At 43.9% G+C, this 24,882-nt stretch overlaps 3 protein-coding genes across 3 annotated transcripts in view; 1 reads left to right on the top strand and 2 right to left on the bottom strand.

The window, feature by feature from the left end:
• Positions 1-22: 22 nt before the first annotated feature.
• cpt2 (carnitine palmitoyltransferase 2) lies at positions 23-10,670 on the top strand. The gene is made up of 5 exons (XM_063201289.1): positions 23-503; positions 814-894; positions 990-1,096; positions 1,574-2,878; positions 9,589-10,670. Exons 1-5 carry the CDS (start codon positions 325-327, stop codon positions 9,915-9,917), a joined length of 2,001 nt encoding a protein of 666 aa, XP_063057359.1. The 5' UTR covers positions 23-324; the 3' UTR covers positions 9,918-10,670.
• Positions 10,671-10,859: 189 nt separating this feature from the next.
• On the bottom strand, positions 10,860-14,534 carry magoh (mago homolog, exon junction complex subunit). Its single transcript, XM_063201290.1, has 5 exons — positions 14,326-14,534; positions 13,700-13,758; positions 13,490-13,600; positions 13,181-13,263; positions 10,860-11,108 (listed from the first exon to the last, which is right to left on the bottom strand). Exons 1-5 carry the CDS (start codon positions 14,414-14,416, stop codon positions 11,009-11,011), a joined length of 444 nt encoding a protein of 147 aa, XP_063057360.1. The 5' UTR covers positions 14,417-14,534; the 3' UTR covers positions 10,860-11,008.
• A 439-nt stretch (positions 14,535-14,973) lies between these two features.
• uck2a (uridine-cytidine kinase 2a) overlaps positions 14,974-24,882 on the bottom strand; it is a 12,864-nt gene continuing 2,955 nt past the window's right edge. Inside the window, exons 2-7 of the mRNA XM_063201285.1 lie at positions 22,773-22,932; positions 21,042-21,138; positions 20,721-20,863; positions 20,132-20,229; positions 19,519-19,567; positions 14,974-18,488 (exon numbers count right to left, since the gene is read on the bottom strand). Of these exons, the coding sequence (XP_063057355.1) occupies positions 18,352-18,488; positions 19,519-19,567; positions 20,132-20,229; positions 20,721-20,863; positions 21,042-21,138; positions 22,773-22,932 (684 nt within the window). The 3' untranslated portion in view covers positions 14,974-18,351. The remainder of the gene's footprint in view (positions 18,489-19,518; positions 19,568-20,131; positions 20,230-20,720; positions 20,864-21,041; positions 21,139-22,772; positions 22,933-24,882) is intronic.

Genomic DNA, 24,882 nt, shown 5'->3' with positions numbered 1-24,882 from the left:
GGCTATTGCTAGCGGTTAGCCAAATGATTGATCCAGTTGTGTGTGAACACGGAAGGTCCAGGGAGGAAGGCGGCTGAGGTTTCTATCCGGTGTAGTTTGACAGTTCCACCGGTTTCATTTAGTTGTGTGGGTGGAGGCCAAGTTGATAATTTAAGATACCTTGCATTAGAAGTGTTTTTTTCTGCTACGTTAGCCTTCGTTAAAGCGGTTGAAGTAAACCTTTCTAAATGAATGCTGCTCAGTAATCTACCAACTAGAAAACCTATACAACATTAGCTAATTAGCTTGCTTGCTAGTCTACCTCACGACCAGTTCAGCTCTGAAATGGCAAACTTATTGGCAGTGCAAGCAAGGATAACACTGACGAAACAAGGGAACATAATAAACCCTACTACTTCAACGGCATTGAGGATTGCCTTACGTGAATACAGCACCAGCGATGGAAAAGAGTACCTGCACAGAAGTATTGTTCCTACAATGCACTACCAGAAGAGCTTGCCGAGGTTAGTAGCTACTCTTATTCATCAACATATTTAGTAAAGAGGACGTAATCTATTTATAAGCTATAGTCATTCTTGGTTGACTGTTTGAAAGGGTTGCTGTCATTGTCAGTAAGAGGAATGTAGGTGAAAGGTTCTCATATATTCCCATGGTCTTGCCACTGGGGGCGTCTGTGACCCAGTGACTGTGTGCTGTGAGTGTGACCTCAAAACAGACAGTATCATTGCCACTACACAGTTGCCCAAGTTGACATTTCCTCTGAATGAGCACCCCTCTTCTGCCTGTCTGTCTGTCTGTCTTTCCTTCTTTCAGGTTACCTGTCCCAAAGCTGGAGGATACCATACGTAGATACCTAGCAGCACAGAAACCCCTTCTAAATGATGAGCAGTACAGGTAATGTGAAAAACGGTGTTTTTTAGAACACTTGCAATGTTGTCACCTTTAGTTAAGACTGTGATGTGCAAAGGCTCATTCTCTCCACCCAACAGCACCACAGAGAAACTGGCCCAGAGCTTCCAGAATGGTGTGGGAAAACAGCTGCATGAGGAGCTGGTCACTCAAGACAAGAACAACAAGCACACTAGTTACATTTCAGGTGAGCTTTATTCATTTTCAGTACAGGACACGCAAAGTGATGTAATGTTGAAGTGACTTGAAGGTATGTGATCACAGTGTTTGCACTCTGTGTGATGTGTTTTGCACACAGGTGCAGTGATGGGCAATAAGGATCCAGAGGCTAGAGGATGCACTGCTTCATTTTCCAATTGACCTGGTTTTACCTGTCTGAGCATTTGGACAGATCAAACCAGGTTATTTGCAATAAATGGCACTGGATTGTAGCTTGTGAATCCAGGTTGCCCATCACTGTGAGGTCAATAGCCACGTTCATGATGATGGCGCAGTGATGCTTTTGCTGGGCAAACCTGCAACCAGAATGCATTGAAATGGCAAAGTGTGCATGCTCTCTGCCCAGCAAAAGCAGCACTGCGCCATCACGAACGTGGCCAATGTTTGAACACCAATGTTTACATGATGTCTGTGTGTCCACACCCCTCCACACCCCGCCCCACAGCGCCATGGTTCGACATGTACCTCTCCTCTCGGGACTCGGTGGTGCTGAACTTCAACCCCTTCATGTCCTTCAACCCGGACCCCAAGCCTGAGTACAACGACCAGCTGCTCCGGGCCACCAACATGGTGTGCTCGGCGGTGCGCTTCATGAAGACCCTGCGCGCCGGCCTGCTGGAGCCCGAGGTCTTCCACCTCAACCCTGCCAAGAGCGACACGGACGGCTTCAAGAAGCTCATCCGCTGGGTGCCCTCCTCCATCTCCTGGTTCGGGGCCTTCATGGTGAACGCCTACCCGCTGGACATGTCGCAGTACTTCCGCCTCTTCAACTCTACACGCATCCCCAAGCCCGGACGCGACGAGCTGTACACCAACGACAAGGGGCGCCACCTGATGGTGATGAGGAAAGGTCACGTGTACGTGTTCGACGTGGTGGACGCTGACGGCAACCTGCTGTCGCCGGCTGAGATCCAGGCCCACCTCAAGCACATCCTGTCAGACGAGAGCCCGGCGGCGGCCTTCCCCGTCGGGGTGCTGACCAGCGAGAACCGGGACATTTGGGCGGCTCTCCGGGAGAAGCTGGTGGCGGCCGGGAACGGCGAGACGCTGGGCCTGGTGGACAGCGCCCTCTTCTGCCTGAGCCTGGACGACGAGGCCATGCGCGACCACATCCACATCTCCCACAACATGCTGCACGGCGACGGCCTGAACCGCTGGTACGACAAGTCCTTCACCATCGTCCTGGCCAAGGACGCGCAGGCGGCCATCAACTTCGAGCACTCGTGGGGCGACGGGGTGGCCGTGCTGCGCTTCCAGAACGAGGTGTTCAAGGACACCACCGAGAGGCCCATGGTGGGACCCGGCTCCCAGCCCGCCGCTGTGGACTCTGCCTCCGCCGTGCGCAGGCTGGACTTCAAGCTGGACGCCGGCCTGGAGGCAGGCATCTCCAAAGCCAAGGAGAACTTTGACGCAGCCGTGTCCAAGCTCAAGATCGACGCCATCCAGTTCATGAAGGGCGGAAAGAACCAGCTGAAGAAGGTTAAGTTGAGCCCGGACGCGGTGGTGCAGCTCTCCTTCCAGATGGGCTTCCTGCGGCAGTATGGTCAGACCGTGGCCACCTACGAGTCCTGCAGCACCGCCGCCTTCAAGCATGGCCGCACCGAGACCATCCGTCCGGCCACCGTGCACACCAAGCGCTGCGCCGAGGCCTTTGTCCAGCAGCCCGGCAAGCACAGTGTGGCTGAGCTACAGGGACTGCTCAACGAATGCTCCAAGTACCACGGCCAGCTCACCAAAGAGGCAGCTATGGGTGAGCAATGACATTTCTATTACAGCTCCCATTAGGACACTTAGTATTTTGTTATGATTGTCAAGTTTCCCCTGGTTCTGTTTGGGTTTAAGTTTCTAGCTGTGCAATTCCCCAACTTGAAAAGAGTGTGACATCTGGTGGAGGTTGAAGAACTGGAATTCACTCAAAAGAGTTGACAGGACAACAGTTTTCCTTTTGTTGGCTTTCCTTTTTTTTCTGTTTATTAAAGTTCAAGGCACAGATCCATTGTATTGCATTAGTTGGTAGCCAGTGGATAATTGCAACAGTTGTCTCCTAGTCAGCCCCTTAGGTAAAAAACCTAAGATAACACAGGAAGTAAACAGGAACAGTAATTAGACATCAGGAAGGTCATGTGCAAATTGCAATGCTCTTGTGCAAATACAATACTGAATGTGCAAACATGCTTGAGATAAATAGTTATGAAAAAATAATCTTTGTAATATTACAGTACTAGAAACCAAATAAATAACCATATTAAGCTAAGAACATGTACAACCAGTAACCTAAACGGGTAAAATGACATTTAATTTCTGAGAAATAAAATTGACCATGAGCCACCCCACTACAAAAGTTATCAAGAGCGCACGGCAAATGGAAAGCGCCGTTTTAAATCACCTACAGTGGTTGCGCTACAACTGCCATACTGTAGTGTCAAAGAATCAATTTCCTTACAGCTTTAAGTTTCAGCAACCACCACCCATAACTACTGTGAAAGTTTCCCCAATCTCGGTACAAACGCTATAGCAAACATCAAACATGCTGCCCGCAAATCGATGTGCCACAAGGCAGCTCGCTTAACATTGGATATATAAAGAGCGCTTACCGGCTGCCTCTCCAGTCTCCCAGCGTCACGTTTGCACAGTAGATTTCAAATGGTCAGGCACAGAATCTGTGCGTGTGGCTCTCAGTATTCTCATCCGAAACTGAGCTGCACACTCTAATTAAACACCTGCACTCGGCTTTGCCGCGCGAACTGAATCAGTTCAAACGAGAACAGCTGACGCTGATCAGCCGACTCGCTTCTCACTAATTAGCTCACAACGTGCGCAGTTAAACACCACCCATTTTTTTCTTTTTTTCCCCTCGTACATTTCCCAGTGACTAATATCAACATACAAACCTAGTTTGACTTAACACCTCCCACTCGACCTTATCAGTAGATCTACTGAGAAGGTCGCAGCTAAAAAAGTCAAACACAAAACAAACGTGGTCAGTGCCTCTCTTGCACCCCAATAGGTAGCAGGACGACCCGTCGGCTCAGGTTCTTGAAGGAAGCCACTTGGCTGCTCTTGCTCAGTCTTCAGCTTCTTCACACCCAGAGCTCCTACTGGTGGAACGCAGTGGCTCAGGACCATCACAGGCCCTTCTGATGGGACAGGAGAATTTGGCGCCCTCTTGTGTTGCAAGTAAGAATCCGCTACCTCTTCCTCTTGTGCCTTGCCACCTTGTTGAGCCTCCTCCCACTTTGCTGCTTTGGAGATGTGGTTTGGCCAGGGGGACCCCTGTGCCACTCCATCGAACTGAGGAAGGTTACAGAACGATCTTGCATCGTTTGTGCTTCGTACTGCAGACCCTCGCTCGCTTACAGCTGGTCTCTGGACTTGGCCGTTGTCGGGAGCTTGTTTCACTTGCTGGGGTTTTGTGAGCTCAGTTGCACCTTCTCGTGTCTGCCTGAAATGCGCCTTCCTGAACTTTGATGAGTTGTTGCCACGGACCGCATGAACCTCATCTCCATCGGTGTAGCTCCGACAGCGGGTCTTTCTGCAGTCTTTCCATCCTTTGTGAGCTTCCTGCCTCCCACTTTGCCCAGCCAGGGACCGGGCTTTGGGCTGAGACCCTCTGGCTTTGGGTGTGCGATACATGTTGGTGGTACCTCTCATGGACCTGGCAAAGTGTGTGCCCGATGCGCGGCCTGACATTTCAACACCTCCAAACAGGTCAGGGTGGGTGCCGCCCACTGTCTTCCCTAATGGTCCATCCCAAAGCACAAGATCTTCAATGACTCTGACTTGCTGCGGTGCCAGTTTGCCCTCTCTATGGCTTATCAGTAGGTCTATTTTCTTGGGTCTTGTCAACTCCCTCAAGGGTATGTCAGGAAAGAATCTGTGCAACTGCTCTGCTGTCACACCTTTGTTGACGTCTGCTATATTATCGAGGCCATAGCAGACAAGCTGATGTGATCGCTGGCCACCGTTTGGGGTCTTCACTTGTATCTTTAACAAGTACCTCTTCGTCTCCACCCGGAACTTCATCCCTCCAACGCCATGGACGATGAGGGTCACCTCTTCACTTTGAAGATTCAGCCTCCTCGCTGCCTTGTGGGTGATGTAGTTTGTGTCTGAAGCTAGGTCAATCAGGGTGCCAACCTGTTGCCCAGCATCTGCAGTCACTTCAAGCAGCATCATTACAACAGGGAACTCTTGAAGGCCATGTTGCTTAATGAGGCTTGACTGCTCACTCACTGTGTTGAGGGTCCTTGTGGCAGAGTTGGAGAATACATTTCGGCATCGTCTTGCCAAGTCAGCAGGTAGCTCGCTGATGAACGCCTCTTGGTCAGCCGTGTACCCTCTCCCACCTGCATTGGGATGATCACTCCTCCTCATGGCAGCAGTTGTTCGTGCAGCAGATTTGAAGCACAGGTAGTAGTGGTGCTCAGGTTCATCCCTGCAGTCAGGGTGTTTGCAGAGGTAATTTGCCTTGCAGAAGGCTTGGTCATCATGCAGGTCAAGGCATCTTTCACATGCCCCCAGCTTCTTGACCGCAGTGTTCTTTTCTGCTGGACTCAGACCCCGGAATTGCCTACAGAAGTACAGCATTCGACTGTGGTTTGCATCACCGCAGACGACACAACCAGCAGGTTCATCATTGGACTTGGTGGCTTGGGTCCTTGCATGCTTATGTTCCAATCGTGCTACCTTATTTGGCTCCTCTTCCTTAAGATGCTCAAGCTGTTCGTAGATAGCCTCTTGCCCTTTGAGGAAAGCCAGCAGGCCGTCAAACCTGTTGCCAGGAAGCACTCCGTTCTTTCCATCTGCAGCATGCACAAGCCACTCTTTCTGAAGGGTTTCAGGCAACTTGCCTTCAATGGCTCTAGTGACCAGAGGGTTTTTGATGGCCCCTGTGTCTCCAAGGTCAGTCAGATCCTGTAGCGCCTTCTCAATCATTTGAATGAGCTCCACTATTTGGCGGGGTTGGTGGCCCTTCAGTGCTGATATTCTTTGCAACTCCTCCACAATCTCGATGGCAATGGCAGTTTGGTTGCCGAAGCGGTTTTCCAAGATGCGGAAGATGTCGTCTGCTCCTTGGTAGCTTGAGAGTCTCAGGTCCCGAGTGATTCTCTCCTCCAGGCTATCCAGCAGTTGAAACTTCTTGACTTCTTTGGAGCCTGAGGGGTCACCTTGGTTTTGCAGAGCTTCCCAATCTTTCCTCCATCTATGGAATTCCCGTTTGTTTCCAGAAAACTTTGGGAGTGCGGTTGGTTTGAGTCGGATGGCAGGCACGAGTGGAGCTTGAGACACAGGGGTGGGTTGACGCTTCTCATCCTTCACTTTCTCTGCAATGAAGTCTGCTTTCCTGGCTGTAAGTGCAGGGATGCTTTGGTTGAGGTGGCTCAGTCGGTCCTGAATGGTTTGCCTATGTCCAGGTGGGACCCATCGTTTCCAGCGTTCGAAAGAGTCTTTTGCCGCTTCTGTCAGGTCTCGGAGGTGGGCCAGCAGGAATTCGTAGCCCTCTAGGCTGTTGTTGGGGTCTACTGTGCCTGTGCGTTTGCCCTCTGCCTCAGCCACTTGGAGTGCGGTGATAATTTCTCTTTCCCCATAGTCCGACCACAGCACATCCTGAAGCAGAGCTTTCATTTGGTTCAGTCTCTCCTCACACTCACCAGCGGTCTTTGTGAGGTCAGCCCTTTGATCTTCTGGTAACTCCCACTCCTCTTCCTCTAGGTCTTCGAGGAGTTTGGCTTCCACGTCATCGTTGGCCTCCCAGACCCTTTCTGCCGCCTTTGAGAGTGTGTTGAATGCTTCTTGTAGTTCTGCAGCTGACTTGTCCCTGTAGGTCCTCTGCAGTGTGTTTGCTAGGCGGGTGAAAGCCCTCTTTGCCACGGCCCGATCCTTCTTGAGCTCATCGGCAGACATTTCTTCTGCTGTAGGTTGCGCTTCACCGGCAGAGTAAGGGTTTGTCGTGCGCGCTTCTCCTGTTTTGGTCTTGCGCTTTCTTGCCTTCCCACGCATCGACAGAAAGGCTCCCTAGTTGTCCTCCAGCTCCTGGCTCAGTGGTTCTCCACGTCCTTGGCTGCTGGATCTTTCGACGTCAGGGCCTCACAGTGTTGTCTGGCTTTTCCTTCCGGTTCCAGTTCCTGGTCCCGGTTTTTTACTGTCAAGTTTCCCCTGGTTTTGTTTGGGTTTAAGTTTTTAGCTGTGCAATTTCCCCAACTTGAAAAGAGTGTGACATCTGGTGGAGGTTGAAGAACTGGAATTCACTCAAAAGAGTTGACAGGACAACAGTTTTCCTTTTGTTGGCTTTCCTTTTTTTTCTGTTTATTAAAGTTCAAGGCACAGATCCATTGTATTGCATTAGTTGGTAGCCAGTGGATAATTGCAACAGTTGTCTCCTAGTCAGCCCCTTAGGTAAAAAACCTAAGATAACACAGGAAGTAAACAGGAACAGTAATTAGACATCAGGAAGGTCATGTGCAAATTGCAATGCTCTTGTGCAAATACAATACTGAATGTGCAAACATGCTTGAGATAAATAGTTATGAAAAAATAATCTTTGTAATATTACAGTACTAGAAACCAAATAAATAACCATGTTAAGCTAAGAACATGTACAACCAGTAACCTAAACGGGTAAAATGACATTTAATTTCTGAGAAATAAAATTGACCATGAGCCACCCCACTACAAAAGTTATCAAGAGCGCACGGCAAATGGAAAGCGCCGTTTTAAATCACCTACAGTGGTTGCGCTACAACTGCCATACTGTAGTGTCAAAGAATCAATTTCCTTACAGCTTTAAGTTTCAGCAACCACCACCCATAACTACTGTGAAAGTTTCCCCAATCTCGGTACAAACGCTATAGCAAACATCAAACATGCTGCCCGCAAATCGATGTGCCACAAGGCAGCTCGCTTAACATTGGATATATAAAGAGCGCTTACCGGCTGCCTCTCCAGTCTCCCAGCGTCACGTTTGCACAGTAGATTTCAAATGGTCAGGCACAGAATCTGTGCGTGTGGCTCTCAGTATTCTCATCCGAAACTGAGCTGCACACTCTAATTAAACACCTGCACTCGGCTTTGCCGTGCGAACTGAATCAGTTCAAACGAGAACAGCTGACGCTGATCAGCCGACTCGCTTCTCACTAATTAGCTCACAACGTGCGCAGTTAAACACCACCCATTTTTTTCTCTTTTTTTCCCTCGTACATTTCCCAGTGACTAATATCAACATACAAACCTAGTTTGACTTAACAATGATCAATCATGACTTTCCAACTTTAAAAAAACATTCAATCCATACTTAAAGGGACATTGTGTGAGATTTTTAGTTATTTATTTCCAGAATTAATGCTGCCCAGTCCAATTAATGCTGCCCATTTTTAGCTGCAAAAATAACTGTACTTGGATCTTACTAGAAAATATTTGTTTGTTACTTAGTAAACTTTCATGTAAAGATCAAATTTGGCAATAGGCAGCCCAGTTTTAATGAGCAGCATAGTTGCAGTACCTTTTTGACCTTTTCCTACACAGTGTACCTTTAAGCAACATGTTTATTATTATAATATGTGGGCCATACTTGTTGATGCCAGCAGCATTGACCAGGTACCCCACCGAGCCACAGCTTTTCTGGATGGTCTCAAACGTCTTCTGCACCTCCTGCTCCTTGGAGACGTCGCAGCTCAGAGCCACACAAACCACAAACAAACACACACACGATTCTTGCCATATTGACCTTGTAGCCGCTCCACCGTTAAAAGAGCACTCCTGCCAATTTCAATGTGCTGTTGTATTTCTCTCGATACCCTTGACTTGTCAGTACCCGGTGATGCTACATTTTTTGGCTCAGCCCTTTCTGAGATATGAGCTATTCTAATGGGGGCAGCTTTGGTTTACATTAAAAAAGGCCTACTCCAAATATTTTCCCAAAAGGTATCGCTGTTTGCTAGTTGTCTGCTGATGTTGCATAACCTTTTGGATGTTTTTGGGAATAAATAAAACATTTTGAAATATAAACAAACACCTGCCTCCATTACAATGACCAGGATCTCGGAAAAGGCTGAAGAAGAAGAAAAAAATAAAAACCTCCGGTACTGACAAGTCCAGGGTAGTGTGAGCATTACAACTGCATGTTGAACTTGACTGAAGTTATCCTTTAAGATGGAGAATAGTATAAGGTAAGGTAAGGTAGCTTTATTTATACCCGAAGGTAGATTTGGTTGCAGGGAAAAGTCGCAAAAGCTTACAAAGACAACACAGTACTGACACAATAAAAACTGGCACAAACACAATACACTATTATGAGCTGTTAAAACTGAGCAAATTTGATTTGGGAGATATGTATGACCATTTCAAAAAGATTGGGTCAGGGCCAATAAAATGCTGTAAAATTATAAAGCTGTAATTACCAGAATGGAACCAAACAAGTGGTCTATATTAACCATTGTTGTCCACCTTCCTCTGTCCACCCAGGCCAAGGATTTGACCGGCACCTGTTTGCCATGCGCTACCTGGCCAACAGCAAGGGCATGGCACTGCCCGAGCTCTACCAAGACCCGGCCTACGCTGCCATCAATCACAACATCCTGTCCACCAGCACGCTCACCAGCCCCGCGGTGAACCTAGGGGGGTTCGCCCCGGTGGTGCCCGACGGGTTTGGGGTGGGCTACGGTGTCCACGATGAGTGGGTCGGCTGCAACGTCTCCACATACCCGGACAGAAATGTCCATGAATTCCTGCAGTGTGTCCACAAGTCGTTAGAGGACATTTTTGCAGTTCTCGAAGGCAAACCAATCAGTTAATAGGAATAATACTGTTTTTTTTAACCACACCCCTCAAGATGAGATGTTCAATGGACTTAATTCAAGTGAATCTGTAGTCACTTTACTGATTTACATAATTGCCTTTACACGATTGCTCTACATTCAGGTCTGCTGTGCCTTTTTCACTAAGCTATGTTCAACTTCATCCCAAATCTTCATCCCAGCATTCAGCTTGAACTGTTATTGTGAATCATACAGGTAGAATGTCTCAAGCTTTTCTTGTAATATATTTTTTAAATTTCATTTTGCTTGTTTAAGAGGAGTTACATGGAACATGTTATCTCCGGCCATTGCACGCGACCAACAGCAGAAACTGTTATGTGAATTGCGTGCTGGAGCCATTTTGAGCCATCCGTTTATGGCACTAGTTGGAGGGGGTCTGTCGACTTATATTTATGTTCGTCATTAGAGGTTGAGACAAACACTTCAGAAGTACACAACAGGACTGCATAGGCCAGCATTTGCCCTCACTTATTGCGTAGGAAGGACTGACATTTTAATGTGTGTTTCAGCTTCACCAGGCATCAGCAATGTGGTGTTGGTTACAATGCTTCAGTCCACTTGAATTGTATTTTCACGTGGCTCTGTGGACAAATCCTGTAAGCCTTAATCCATCTGTACAGTAATATATACTCTGACTGGTTAAATAAAATAACCGGTTTCATAAATTTTCAAAAGATTTCAGCTGGTTTACCAAGAGTGCCTGAATAAATCACTTCATTCATACATTAACGATGCATTTGTAATTTCTCTGTCCATGCTGTCATATCCATTTGTTAAAAGACAAATCACTTATCCATGATCAGGTTTGTTGACCAGTCGTGAATGAACTCCAATTGAAGTATTGTATAGTACTCATTTATTTTAAAAAAACAAACTAGAGTAGAAACATTCACTTGAAAAGGAAAACTTGAGCAAATGTACTCCTTGCACCACGAGCCATTTATTAAAAAGAAAAAACATTATTGACAGGAAGGAAATGTACAAATGTTCAGAGCAGACGAAACCTAGAATATTCAATTAAAGTAAAAACAATGTATCCATGGGGAGAACAGGAATAGATGGTGAACTTAAATGGGCTTGATCTTGAAGTGAAGGCCGATTAAACTGAAAACCAAACATTTCAGATCCTGGACCAGGTAGTAGAACACCCTGAGGCCCTCTGGGTCCCTGGGAAATGGTAAACACATCAAAAACAACTCTCAGTGACTTGATACAGAGTCCTTACACACGGATGTACAAACAAATGTACTACTTTTCAACTTGGAGCTGAACAGTAGGTTGCAAATTGTGATAGTTATTTCTTATTACAATTTAATTATATCTGCCTGCAACATTGCTGGCAGGTACTTTTATTCAAAGTGACAAACTGAAGCATACAAAATGTGGGAGAATAGAGTACAACCCCTGGTTTAAAAAAAAGTGTGGAATCACCTGTTGTGGAGGAGTCAGTCATTTTAATTTTGTTGAATAAAAGTGGATCACAGACAACACAAAACTGAAGTCATTTTAAAAAAACAACTGTCTGGCTTTAAGAAATATATATTTTTTTTTAAAAAGAGAATGCATAGAGAAATGAATATGGAGTCACTCCTCTCTGAGGAAAAACAATATGGAATGAGGAAAAACAATATGGAATCATGAAAAACAAAAATAGCTCTTATTTTTGTTGTTGTTGCACCATCGCTGGTTTGTCAAATAATCTATAGCCTCATAGGAAAGGCATTAATGAATGAAAAAAATGATGTCAACTTTGCTCACACTCTCTGCGCGGATTGAAGTCGCCAGATCGAATTTACAGGTTGGAGCCTTGTCATGGACCATTTTCTTAAACGTCAACCACATATTTTCATTTGAATTGAGGTCCAGACTATTTGTAAGCCTGGAAACTGACAAGGTGTTTTTCATCAAGGATGTGAACTTGTGAGTTTGTTGAAAAGGTAATGCAGTCATGTCCCCAGTGCCTACACCTGACATGCAGTCCCATAAGCTATTGCCAATGACTGTGGACATTTGCATGTTTTCATCAGGCAGTCATCTTAATTTTTCATAAAGATCATACTGTAGGAACTGCACCAGACAACACTACAAGCATTAAATTGCCCAAACCAGATTCACTATCACTGAATATGACTTCCATCCAGACACACACAGTTAGATTGCTTTTTCTTGGCCCATGGCATTTTTTTTCACATATGTGTACATTTAGATATCTGTGAATGTTTCTGTATGTAAAGCCAATTTGCTTTAGGTGATTGTGGAAAAGGCTCTCAATACACAAGTTTACATAGACATTTTAGTCATTTTCAGATCCTATCAGTTGAAAGGATGCTTCAGAATGTTGAAGTAATTTTTTTTTAAATGGCAATAGTCATTGAGGAAAACATGTGAATACATTCCTTGAAGATAAACAATATAAACAGGTCAAGTGCCATGGCCTACAAATGTCTTGGAACTGAAATCCAAGAGAATATCAGCAGTGGAAGTTCAAGAAAAAAATAGTCCATGGCAGGGCGCCAACCTGTAAAGATGATCTGGCACGGCAATGAGACAGTTGGAGCAAACTTGATGAAGGGTACCGTTTTTCATTCATTAATACCATGCCAGGTGTTCTAAATGCCAAAGGTAATGCTACACGTTTTGAAGTTCTCCTTTGTTTTTTCCCCATTGAAATTGAGCAATTCCATATTTTCACCACTATACATGCTCTAAAAGGGTTAATACCAACAGTACTGCTTATATATTTTAGACAGTTGCCTTGCCAAAATGAGTTCAGTTTTGTGTCGTGTCAATGATCTGTTTTTCTTTTCTCTCCTACATTACATTTCTCTTAGCTGACGCTTTCATTTTATTCAAAGCGACTTAGTTATTCTTTGTCAGGGTATCCCTGGAGCAATGTTGGGTTAGATGCCTTGCTCAAGGGCACTTCAGCCATGGATGGAGATGTAGGGAGAGGTCAGGGGGGGGATTCGAACCTGCAACCCCCAGATTGAAAGACCAACTCTTTAACCACTTGGCCACGGCTGCCCCACATTAAAACGATTGAATGAACATCCTCCAAGACAGGAGATTGCATACTTCTTTGCCAGGGAATGTATACAGGCCACGAGTGTTTGTGCTGTAAGACCAGGGTTTGCTCTCTCCAAAGAAATTACGACACTACCCTATTGTAACAACCTCAAGGTGTTGTGGAGCCCCACTGACAACGCCACACACCAAGTGCGCAATAGAGTTCTACTTACTTGGACTGGTTGACGTCGATCAAAGAACCAATTTTGGAGGTTGTAAATGAGATGTGCTCATCGCCAATAACGATCTCAAGCTCCTGTGTAAAAACAAAACAAACAAACAAAAACTGACATGTAGCTGGAGCTAGATAAATGTAGCAATGATTCATGCTCCTTTTATGCAGCATCCCAAGGGAAACACTGACGACTTGAGTACAATGCGTAATGGCAAGATTATGTAAGACAAGTTTCAAGAATATGCTTTTACTTGGTAAAAATAAGTGACTTATTTTGACAATTGCCATTATTGAGGTGGGATCCTACCTGTCTGCCAACTCTGTCGGGAGGAGGCCAAAGCGCATCGTCCTCTTTGGTGATTTCACTGTCGTCAATTATTCTTTTGAGTTCCTCCATGACGCTCTTGTGGACGTATGCCTGCATGTAAACAAGGAAAATCAGGCATTGCAACGTACTGGGTACCTGTTTAGTCATTAACGTTGCAGATGGAGGGAATCATGAGAAGTTAATTCATACCTCTTTCCTGATCATTACATCGTTTTTGTAGTTACTGTTGTTTGCATACCGCAGCTTTCCTGTGCAACAAAATGGAGAAAAACAGCACAACACACATTACTAGGCGGAAACTGGATGTTTGCGTCCAGTACAGGACGTGTTTCAAGCAACTTATTAGGGAGCACATCACAGATAAACGAAAGGCAGGCACACTACATGTTGTGTTAATCCACCTGAAATAGGCATACGGGGAAAGGAGCGTATCATCACACATACACAACAAGTGCTTAATTTGCAGGAAATAGTTCAACTTTTATTATTTGAATCTCATTGACTGCATGTAGGTGAAACTTCCACCACACCAATGTTCAATGCATAGCACCGAGTTGCTTCCCTAACCCAAATCCTCGGGCAGGATTTAAAAAGTGATTCGTCGAAACAAATGCCAAAGGGCTCCTACATAGGGCTCGTTTAGTAATAACTTTTAGCAAACATAATTTGCGACACACCACCACGAGTACTTTAACCTGGTACTTTGCTAACTAGAGCTAGCTCTACTTCAAAGGCCCAATAGAGTGGGCCCAACGCATGCGAGATAGCTAACTAGCCATTTCCTACTATAGACCACATTTCGCGGTTTTACTCACCGTCTGGTCGGAATTCGAATTCCAAGAATTCGTGACCAAATTTTCCTTTGTGCCCGACATAATAGCGCAAATAAAAGTCACTTGTCGACATGTTGGGTACAGCAAAAGTCCTAAAATCCCAACAGTGTCGGCAAACTTGGAAGCTAGCTAACAGCCGAGCGAAGCACTGAATGAATTCGCCGCTCCGTTGGACGCATGCGTATGCTGACGCTGGATTTAGACGTCACACATTTTCTTTTGTTGTTTTTCTCGTCACATTTTTCATGCATGCAAGTGAAGAGAGTAGGCTTAGTAGGCATGGCAGGCTACCTAGAACTATACTGTATTTCAGTCTGCCAGGCTTAAATTGCTGGTTCAATCATACAACTTGTAATATATAATGATATATAAATAATAATCTAATATATGATATAATATAATACATTGAATATATGAACACATATGGTGAATATGTGCAATGTTGAGCGTAATGTCTGTGTCTTCTTCTGTATTTACGTATGTATGCTACTTGACACCTTTATTTTCCTCTGGATCAATAAATGATACTCTACTCTATATAAATAGCCTTAAGTCATTCACAATTTCTATTGAATATTTCATTCTTGCATTTGTTTATTTCATATAAATGTCAAATACATGCACAGAATGCATAGTATAAAAGTTTATTAGATTCATTGAATTTCAGTAGCTTTTCGTGGATTTGACTACACACATTGCATTCATGTACACATTTACAAAATGATACAGGGGTGTGAACTATCCTGGGGAAAAGAACATATTGTGTGGCACTGCTCAAGTGTATGTCAAGTTAGCTAGTGACCAAGAGAAAAAAAAAAACCCAAAAAAGCAAAGCACTGTGGAGGTGAAGCACAGGCTCTTTCCCACTGTGCACAAACGTTATCATCTTATAATTGACCAATGCACAACTACAACTTTCTCTCCTTTTAAAAACAAATCAAAAGGCCCCGATTGATACTGTAACACATGACTAAACCTGAAGCAAAGACTTTTATTTTTTGTAATATTAGCCATTGCAACACCTCCAAACAGTCCAATACAGTGCTTCAGGCAAAGGACATTTACCAATGTTGAAGTTTATGTGGGAACAATACAAACAATTTTCAAGTTCAGTTTTGTCTTCAAACGAGAGCAAATATACACACATAATCACAGATGCTGAATTTAAACATACAATTCATATGTACATAGAGTGTCAGCAAGCCTACAGAACAAACAACATTGTCATTCTTTGACAGGCTTGACCATTTGAGAAATAATTCAAAACGCAGTAGATGTCAGCCAATATATCAACCAATTCAATGGTACACACCAGTGAGCACATGATGTCCAGGTCAATAGCAAAGCAGGCTCAGCTAAGTGTACATTACTGTGGGTGTCGGAGTAATTTGGCTGAACTTTTGTGTTGAATGTAGTGAGGGCCTACTGTTATAAGGCAGACTGTTATGTGGCGCCAAAGCTGGTGGCTTGAATCATTGCTACGCAGCCCTGGTTAAGTAATGAATATTGACTGGTACTGTTTATGGAACGGACAGACAACTGTATTTAAGTGCATTTGACGAGGATCAAGTTTAGGATACCTGCTTTCATTTGACTCTGCAAATGGAGGCAAACTGTGTGTGTGTGTGTGTGTGTGTGTGTGTGTGTGTGTGTGTGTGTGTGTGTGTGTGTGTGTGTGTGTGTGTGTGTTAATGTATTTGTGCCAACGTCACCCTGGAACAAAAACAACAACAGCTGCAGGCTTTTTGTTTATAATGGCCAGGTTTTGAGCTCAATATCAAAAGTACATTGCATATCTGTTTGATAACAGAAAATTTCACTTATTTGCATTAGGATAATTTACATTATCAGAGGATTGCCAATGAATATCGATGGTTATTATCCCCCAAAACAATGACGTAACCAATTTTGAACCAAAAAGGGAAAGGTATACAGTACTTGATATTGGGTCATATAAACATTTTTTCCATATCTTTCACTTTTATCCGGGTGCAACCCCGAAAAACAGGCTTCCACCCTGGTCATTGAGAGGGAGAGGAGCATAGGCTTTATCTAACTCTACAAATCATCATTCATCATTGCTTCCAGCTTTTGGGTAACCTGGTCCTGATTTCAGGCGCCCATCTCATGTGAAATACCTTTACTTCTGACTTTTACACATCAATATATAATAATTCATTTCTTTATTTTTTTTGGAAAGTGCAAAGCAGCCAAGTTCAATGAGAATACGAATTAACTACCCTGTTCAATAGCCATCATTTTCAATATACGGACGTCAGTTCGTTTAAAACAGTGTTCAATGTTCTTGTATTAATATTCAGAGAGACGTGGACGTTTTAGTTGAAAGTTTCTTTTGCACATTTAAAACTGAAAAACAAAATCAAGTGGGCAAAAAGTAAGCAGATAGCCACTGTCCTGAGAGAGATAAGGAAAATAAAAGAAGTCAGTTTCCCGGTGTCCTGTTGCTAGGCTTGACCAACAATACTGAGGAGTTACTTTGGCGAGTTCTATCTTTTGTTCATTTACTTACCAAGCTCAATGGAAATGTGAATATTTTTGCCAGTGTATCACAGTTTATGTTGTTTATGGTTAAGAAAACACTCAGGACTGTGGAAATGAATATAAAGGACATCCTGCACATCTATACCTATGACTGGACAACAAATGGTCAATTTAACTTTAGAGCTGACCTCACGAAAACTCCCAGGACCTCAGAAAAACTGGCTGAACAGACAACAGAAAAAACACCATTCTTTGGAGCTTTAAAAAAAGTAACAAAACCAAGAAATTCTTTAAAAAAGAAGAGAAAGACAGACAAATAACAGTGGGCTGATCCAAAACTGAAATAACACTAGCTGTCATGCAAGTAATACCCAGCCTTCCTTCTTTTAAATACTCCAACAAAACAACGGGGCCAAAGTCTGAAGTTTTTTTGTACAATACACGGTCTCCCATCTATTCAGTCACCTCTCTTGGCCTTCAGTTCACCAACACACTAGGCACTACACCTGAGACGACACCCAGACCTAACTCAGGGCCTGAGAGTTTTGTTTTCGTTTTAATTTTTTTTTTGGCGACTGTCAAACGTCTCCCTGGAGGACAGGTGGGACACACAAAAAACAAGTGTGCAGCTCACAAACTGCCGTGGCCAGGACAGCTGTGACAGAGAGAGGAGGCTACGGAGGAGAGACAACAACAAAGGGACGGCGAGAGGAGAGGGAACTGAAGAGGAAATAGTATGTGGAACCTCTGCCAAAGTGGCTACACTTCCAGTTATTCCCATACCTGACGCTTGTGTTATGCGGGTAGTGGATTTGGAGGGAAGGGTTTGAGGGTGGTGGAGTTGCGTCAGACATGGTTAAGATGTGAATGGAATACAGTACACGGTAACAGCATACGGAACAGCTTCATACAGATCCAGCCATACTCTGGCAAGGCCAGCTGAGTAAAACTCACCGCATTTCAGATGCGTCACTGAACTGCAATAACAAGTTCACATATTTCTTTGTGTATTTTTTTCTCTTTTGAACACATCAGTGTTGTAATGCAAGCAAAAAAAGAATAGCGAAATAATAAATTACAGAAAAAAATAATCGTGACACTGACCTAATCCATCCATCCCTACCCACCTCACTGCATATGGAAAAGAATGTATAAAAAAGGTAAAACATAAATAAAAACAAGAGGATAAAAAAATGTAATATCTGACCTACTAAAAGTCCCACGGAAGGATCTTTCATCTTTCTGTCATCATCCCAAAGAAAAAAAAGAAGGCAGTTTTGCAGCTTTTGCAATTTTCTTGTTTGTATGTGTGTGTTTTAAATAGTGTTGGATAATTTGTAATATTTACATATCCCATTCATCCCCTCCATCCATCATCCATCCATCCATCCATCCTTCCTTCCACTTCTCCATCCCTCCATCCCTCTCCTCCTCCTCCCTCATCTTCTACCACTTCCTGTCTCTCGATGTGCCATGGTTGTGGCGGAGCCGAGAGAGGCGGTGAGGTCAGTGCGGTCTGCTGCTGGACTCAGACGGCTGCCGCTTGCGGGGGGTGATGTAGCCGTTCATGAAGCCGTTCTGCCTCTTGGTCAGCCCGCCGTTCACAATGTCCTGAATGTGCTGCACGATCAGGTTTATGGCCACTGGTAGACAGAGAATGGAAACATCATGGTTTGGGTGCATCACCTTCATGTCTTTGTGTTAAATCAAGTCATTCATTTTCTTTTGTTTCAGGCATGTGATCGTTTTATCCCTTACTTGACATGTTTTTTTTGACGGTGTAAGTGTCAGTGTCATCGACCCCATAATGGAGATGGAAATTACACCATCGAAACATGTCAGGTAAAGGATAAAACTATCACATGTCTGAAAAAAACTGACTGTCCTTTGTGGTCTAATTCCATCATGGCGGTTTTCCTAAAGCACTGAAACGTTTTCATAAAGCACACGATTTAATGTCATGTCAGTGCAGATAACATGAACACAAATCAGTTTGGAACAAAACGTGTTTTTTTTTTTCCCTCCTTCACACAGATAAGTGCTACAGCCAGTACAATAAACTGGGATCTAGTGCAGTTTCTGTGGTGTTAGTGTAAATATTTGTAGCTTCATACAACATCAGGAAACTTTGTTCCCAGTAGACATATCTATTGGGTAACTCAATTCGCTGTAAACAATGCAACGAGTGTTGTTTCAGCGGCCACCAGCACCTGAGACCGTTTCCTATCGGGGTAAACATTCCCTTCACAATCAATGTGTTCCCACAATATCTTACAAACTAGACAAAATAAAATAGTTTCACAGCACAAATATCTTGTCTTGGAGTCACTCAATCTCCACAACAACAACCCCTTCCCAAACGTCTTCACAAAACAACCATTACACACAAATGGTGAGGCAGCCACCTGCCATGTTTTAATCCCATTAGTGTACCACACACACACACACAAGACCAAAGGACACAGTATTTGAAACACACAGAGATGCCCAAAACAAAGTAAAGCACAGCTATTATGACTTCCTGCTCATTCTATGACTATGAGAAGTTATAAAATCAGAAATACCTGATGCCCCAGTCATTTACTCTTGAGAAAACAGACCCACGAAGTGCCCGATTTAATAGGCTGGTAGAGTTAGTAAACGGAAATCCATCTATACGGCATAGCCACTTACCACTATTGTCAGCCCCGCGAGGAATAATGACGTCAGCATACTTCTTGGTCTGAGGAACAAACAAAACGTTTTATTTCCTGCCTATTTGACAATCCCCATTTCTATTTACTCTAGTCACTTCTTCAGGAAATGAAGCTCAATCGTAAAGTGTGGTTTACCATTATAAAACACAAGATGAAACCCAACAGGGACTAGAAAGAGCAACTGCGCTGTAGTATTCCCTCACATCTTGTTTGCTCATGCTGCATCTAAAATTAGACTATAATAATTGAAGTCTGAAACTCAGCATTAGTAACCATGGAGATGCATGTTGAAACAGTGAGAGGTTTCCTGGGTAAAGCCCATGAACAGATGAATAGCTATTGAAGTGTAGCAAAAAGGTCACTCATGTTTTCAAAATAGTGAGCCATTCGTTTCAAATGTTTAATAGTCATGATATAATGGAGCTAGAAATTAAATCTCCAGTCGGCAAACATGCATGTCCTTTCAAACAGAGTGAAGTAGATACATTAAAACCATTCATAGCTTTGCACAGTAGGTTGTAGAGAGTAAACGGGAAACATATTTAAACCCTATATACTGTATGTTTTACAGTTAAAAAGGAGTAACTCACAGGCAGGCAGAACTCCTCGAAGGCGGGCTTGACAAATGTGATATACTGCGACAGTACTTGTTCCAGATCCCTACCACGCTCATTGATGTCACGCAACACTGTAAACACAAACAAACAAAGGCAGTTTTATATCAAACCCTCATCTCCACAAGTTCAGACGTGTGCACAGGACAGATACACAAGATTGTGCAACAAAGCAAAGACTTGTGGCTGGCAAAAAGGATCCCTGACTAAAGTGAAGCCGTGCATGATAAAAACATTAACTTTGAGCGAAGTGCGGAGGCCAAATGAGAATGCGACAAGCATTTCTACATAATTCATTGAACCAGTTTTCCGCTGCCTTATCTGTAGTGCTTATTTGGTTAAGCATTAAACTATCTTGGCCACTGATCCTGGTGAGTTCATCTGACTTGTAATAGGGAAAGGAGAAAGATGGTGTCGTATCTACAGTTGTGTTTTAAGTAAAACAAGGAAGCAAAACAGTGGTAGTTAGGAAACACCATTTTCTGCCTTGAATCGACGCAAAAGAGTCAGCCAACGTCGCATGGGTAAGTTGTGGGTGTTATGGTTGCGTTCAAGGCCTTCTTACCCCGACGAGACAATCGTGTGTCTGCGTCTGTGTCCACAAACAGCTTCATCTGGAACAGGTCCCTGATATCCTGAGAGTAGAACATGAGAATGCCCTCGAACAACACCACATCCGCTGGGTAAACAGTAACAGTCTCCTCCTTTCTGTGGAACAGAAAACAAATGTCAAATTGCCAAAATGACAAATGCCATTCTTTAGGAATTCCAAAGTTAATCAGAATTGAAGCCTAAGGGTGTTTTATGCATGACATTGGCAGTGGATGATTTTACATAACGTTCACCAGCAGTACAAGGCCAAGATAATCAACCACTTCTGATTTACCTGGAATGAGTGACAAAGTCGTACACCGGAATCTGGACGGTTTTGCCATCCATGATGTCCCACATGGTGTTTGCAATGAGCTCGTTGTCAAAAGCATCTAAAAAAGGTGAAGACACAGAAAGGGTGACTGACGGATGGAAACTGGCCACACAGAAGCTGTGAGGATTAGTCAGCAGACTTGACAGACATGTGTGCATGTGTTTACTCAGCTGAGTCGAACCCCAACACCCAAACCCAATTCAGCTGCCAAGACACACACACACACACACACACACACACACACACACACACACACACACACACACACACACACACACACACACACACACACACACACACACACACACACACACACACACACACACACACACACACACATCTTATCCAACCAGCTGAACCAGTGCTACACAGGTAATGTTCAATTTGCATAAGAAAAGACAGATCAAATATTTCGGACAGAAGTTACAGAGGGGGTTAGTTCCAATCGTCAGATTACGAGATCTTGAGGGCCCTGCAAGTACCATAAACCAGTGTTTCCCATACATTGAGGAAACTATGGCGGCCCGCCATAGTTTAAATCTGGCCGCCATAGTTTCCGAAAATGTAAAAAATAAAAAATAAACTTTTTTAACTTTTTTTTTTTTTTTTTTATTTACGATTTCCGTTTTTGTTAAAACCGTTTTGAAATACGATTTCCTTCGCATTTTCCTCCTGGAGTAAATACATCCTATAGAGAAAACCACAAGTGCTTGAAAGACAGAGGGATCAAAAGCCTAGTCAAGTTGTTGTAGTTAACTTGGGTTTGGGAGCAATAATAAAAAAAAAACCTTCAGAGAAGGGACAGTTGGGATGAGTTTACTAACACTCCCCAGGCTTTGTTTTACAGTTGTAATGAGTTTGGTGACAGGCCTTCATTGACACGGCAGAGGATACATAGGGCTGCATATAGAAATGAATGTGTAATGAATGTGAATATAGACATAAATGTGTAATATGTTGTTCAACCCTTTTAATGGGAGGAATTTTGAAAAACTGGCCCTGTGACCAGCACCCTCATGTAGAATGTGTACGCCTATGTGTGTGTGGGGAAAAGGCACAGCCTACCCACTCTTAAATTCTTATCTCTGCTCCTATTTTGTTTTATTATTTGTTTAATTACATAGACCCCTGCATGAGGGACGAATGAAACTGTGTTGTAAACAGAAATGATTCACTGTACTGCATTTTTAAAATATATAAATGACAATGTACTACTAATATCATGGGTAAAATGTTATGTAGCCTTATTTCTCAAAATATAAATGGCTGAAATGTAGGCCTAGGCCCACACTGTACTCATTGTTTTGCCATTTTGCATTTACACTGCGTGAATACAACCCCCCCCCCCCAAAAAAAAAGCCCGCGTGCAAAGACCCTCCCCCCGGAAAAAAAATCCCGGCTGCCCCCACAGTTTCCAAAATTTCTGTGGGAAACACTGCATAAAGCATTCACCCCACTGTTTGTCCTAAAGGCTGAAATAACTGTTGCTCAACACCTCAAAGCAGCTTCCATTTTCAAGTTAGAGCATGCAAAAAACAAAACAAACAACAAACTAACAAAAAGACAATCCTTAAAGCATAAAGGGTGTGAGCGCACGATGCAAGTCTGGACTTTTGTGCAAGATATGCTTCTATAGCCAAAAAAAGAATGGTGCATACTACACATGCCTAATGAACAGCCTGAGCATCTTACCTGGATGGTCGAAGTTGAACTGGCCCTTGAGGGCTTTGGCCTTCTGCTCTGGCGTGAGGACCTTGTAGAAGCTATCCTGGCTGAGGATGGCCACCTGCCGCTGGTGGTGGTCGATCTTGTTCTGCCCTAGTAGCTCCATGATCCTTCCGCATACTGACGACTACACCACACACACACACAGAGACACATACACACAATATTAAAATATTAGTAATAAAATACCATGATTGACACTTAAAAAGATTTGTCGTGCCTTTACGTCTGACAGAACCATAAAGAGAGTGACAGGAGATGAGTGGGAGGATCAGGAAATGTTCTTGGGCTGGAATCGAACTCCGGTCCCTGGCGTACCAACACAGTGTATTCGCTGTTTGAACCACAGCCAAGGCCTGCGTAACACAATGTTGACCAAAATCTAAAATCAACTTCAAGACCTGATCATGAACCTGATCTGAACATACAGTACAGTAACAAGATTGTGCTTGGGTGCCTTGGCTTATCGTGTTAATTTTGACACGTTCCTCGCAGACATGAAAATGTTATGCGGTCTTGTTTATACCCTACGATACACTTTTGTTCAGGGCAATGAGTTCAAATTTTGGCCTTGTCCCTGAAGCTTGAAAAAGACAAACAGATGCAACTGTTCTCGGCAGACTCTTCAACATGGCCCCCACACCCTCACCATCGCACCTCACAGTTCCTGTTTGCATCACAGAAAATCATTCTTTCCTCTGCAGCCTCTCCAGACGCCAGGCCCACTGCTTTCTCTCTAAATCTGCCATCTTGCTGAAGCAGCGTCTGTCGCGCAGGCTGTGTGTATGGGGCCAAAAGAGTTCTTAAATATTGCAGATCGGAAGTCAGTGAGCTATTGATATTCAAAACACAGATACAAGTATTGCATTGAATACTGCACACACAAGAGCTTGAAAACAAACCACCTGTAAAACCACAACCGAACAAACCAGTCACCAAATATTTCAACCTTTCATTCAGTGCACGCAATCTCTGATGCAAAGGATGAATAATAGACATTCACACGCACACAGAGGCTACAGGGGTGAGGCGCCACGTTTGTACTGTGCCACCTGACACCCCTCTGCTCTCCTCCCCTCTACCCTGGCAAAGACTCTGACTCATCAGCCCTGGGCCAACCGTCTGGACCGGAGTGTGTCCCGAAGAGCAAGCAAGCTTCATGGTCTACTGCAGTGCCTAGTAGCACCCACTCCTCTGGTCAAACAAAGATGTTGGCTCAGGTGGAGGAAATGGAAGCCCTAGCTGATGCAAGATTGTAGTCTTGGAGGTATGGAACTTCACCACTATGTTTTCTATTGGTATATCAGTTTATAACTCGCAAAAGAGAACACATTCTGAACTGATATGCAGATGTGGTCCTTTTCTCTCACATATTGAACAAAACGTACTCCATCGAATCATCTATCCACTTGTCGTTATTAAAACAGACAACACCACTCTACATTAATACAATAAATACACAACAGTATTACTAGGATCACTTTTAAAGCACTAGTGCCTTGTAGAAATACCCCTCGAGTCTATGTTCTGTGTGGCCTGTTATAATGCCTGTAGGACCATGGTAACACATGACTGATGCACATGGTCAATAGCAATGCTCTAGCAGCCAGGCTATTCTTAGAATCTCCATCACCTACACGCGTCACCACAGACACCATACTGGTTGCGCTACTGTTTACTTTCTAGGCTGTTAGAATGCTGTGACTACTGCACACCACATACTGTACCAGCTGAAATCTACCCTCACTTTCGCAAAAAACAGCCTTAGGAATTTCATCAACACAAAACTAGCCCCAGTGATAAGATATCGTGCATGTGGCATGATGGGGAAGCATATTAATCCTAGCGAAAGAAACGCCTGCGATGTTGGTTAGCGGTTGAAGCACACTTCAAGGCCAAGGCCGGCCTGTTCACAACCTCCCCCCTCCTTCAACAGCATAGCAGTCCTTCTCGTTCCTTTCTGTGTTGTGTACTTTGCACTTCTCCATCTGTGTGCTGCTTAAATCCATTCTCAGAATGTTCTCTTCAAAGCCTGCGCCCAGAGCCAACTTCATTACCCCTTTTCGGCCAGTGACTC

The sequence above is a fragment of the Engraulis encrasicolus genome, chromosome 6, assembly GCF_034702125.1.
Source record: "Engraulis encrasicolus isolate BLACKSEA-1 chromosome 6, IST_EnEncr_1.0, whole genome shotgun sequence".
Taxonomy (NCBI): Eukaryota; Metazoa; Chordata; class Actinopteri; order Clupeiformes; family Engraulidae; genus Engraulis; species Engraulis encrasicolus.
Note: the sequence above shows the minus strand (reverse complement) of the source record. Positions and strands in the feature narration are given on the sequence as shown.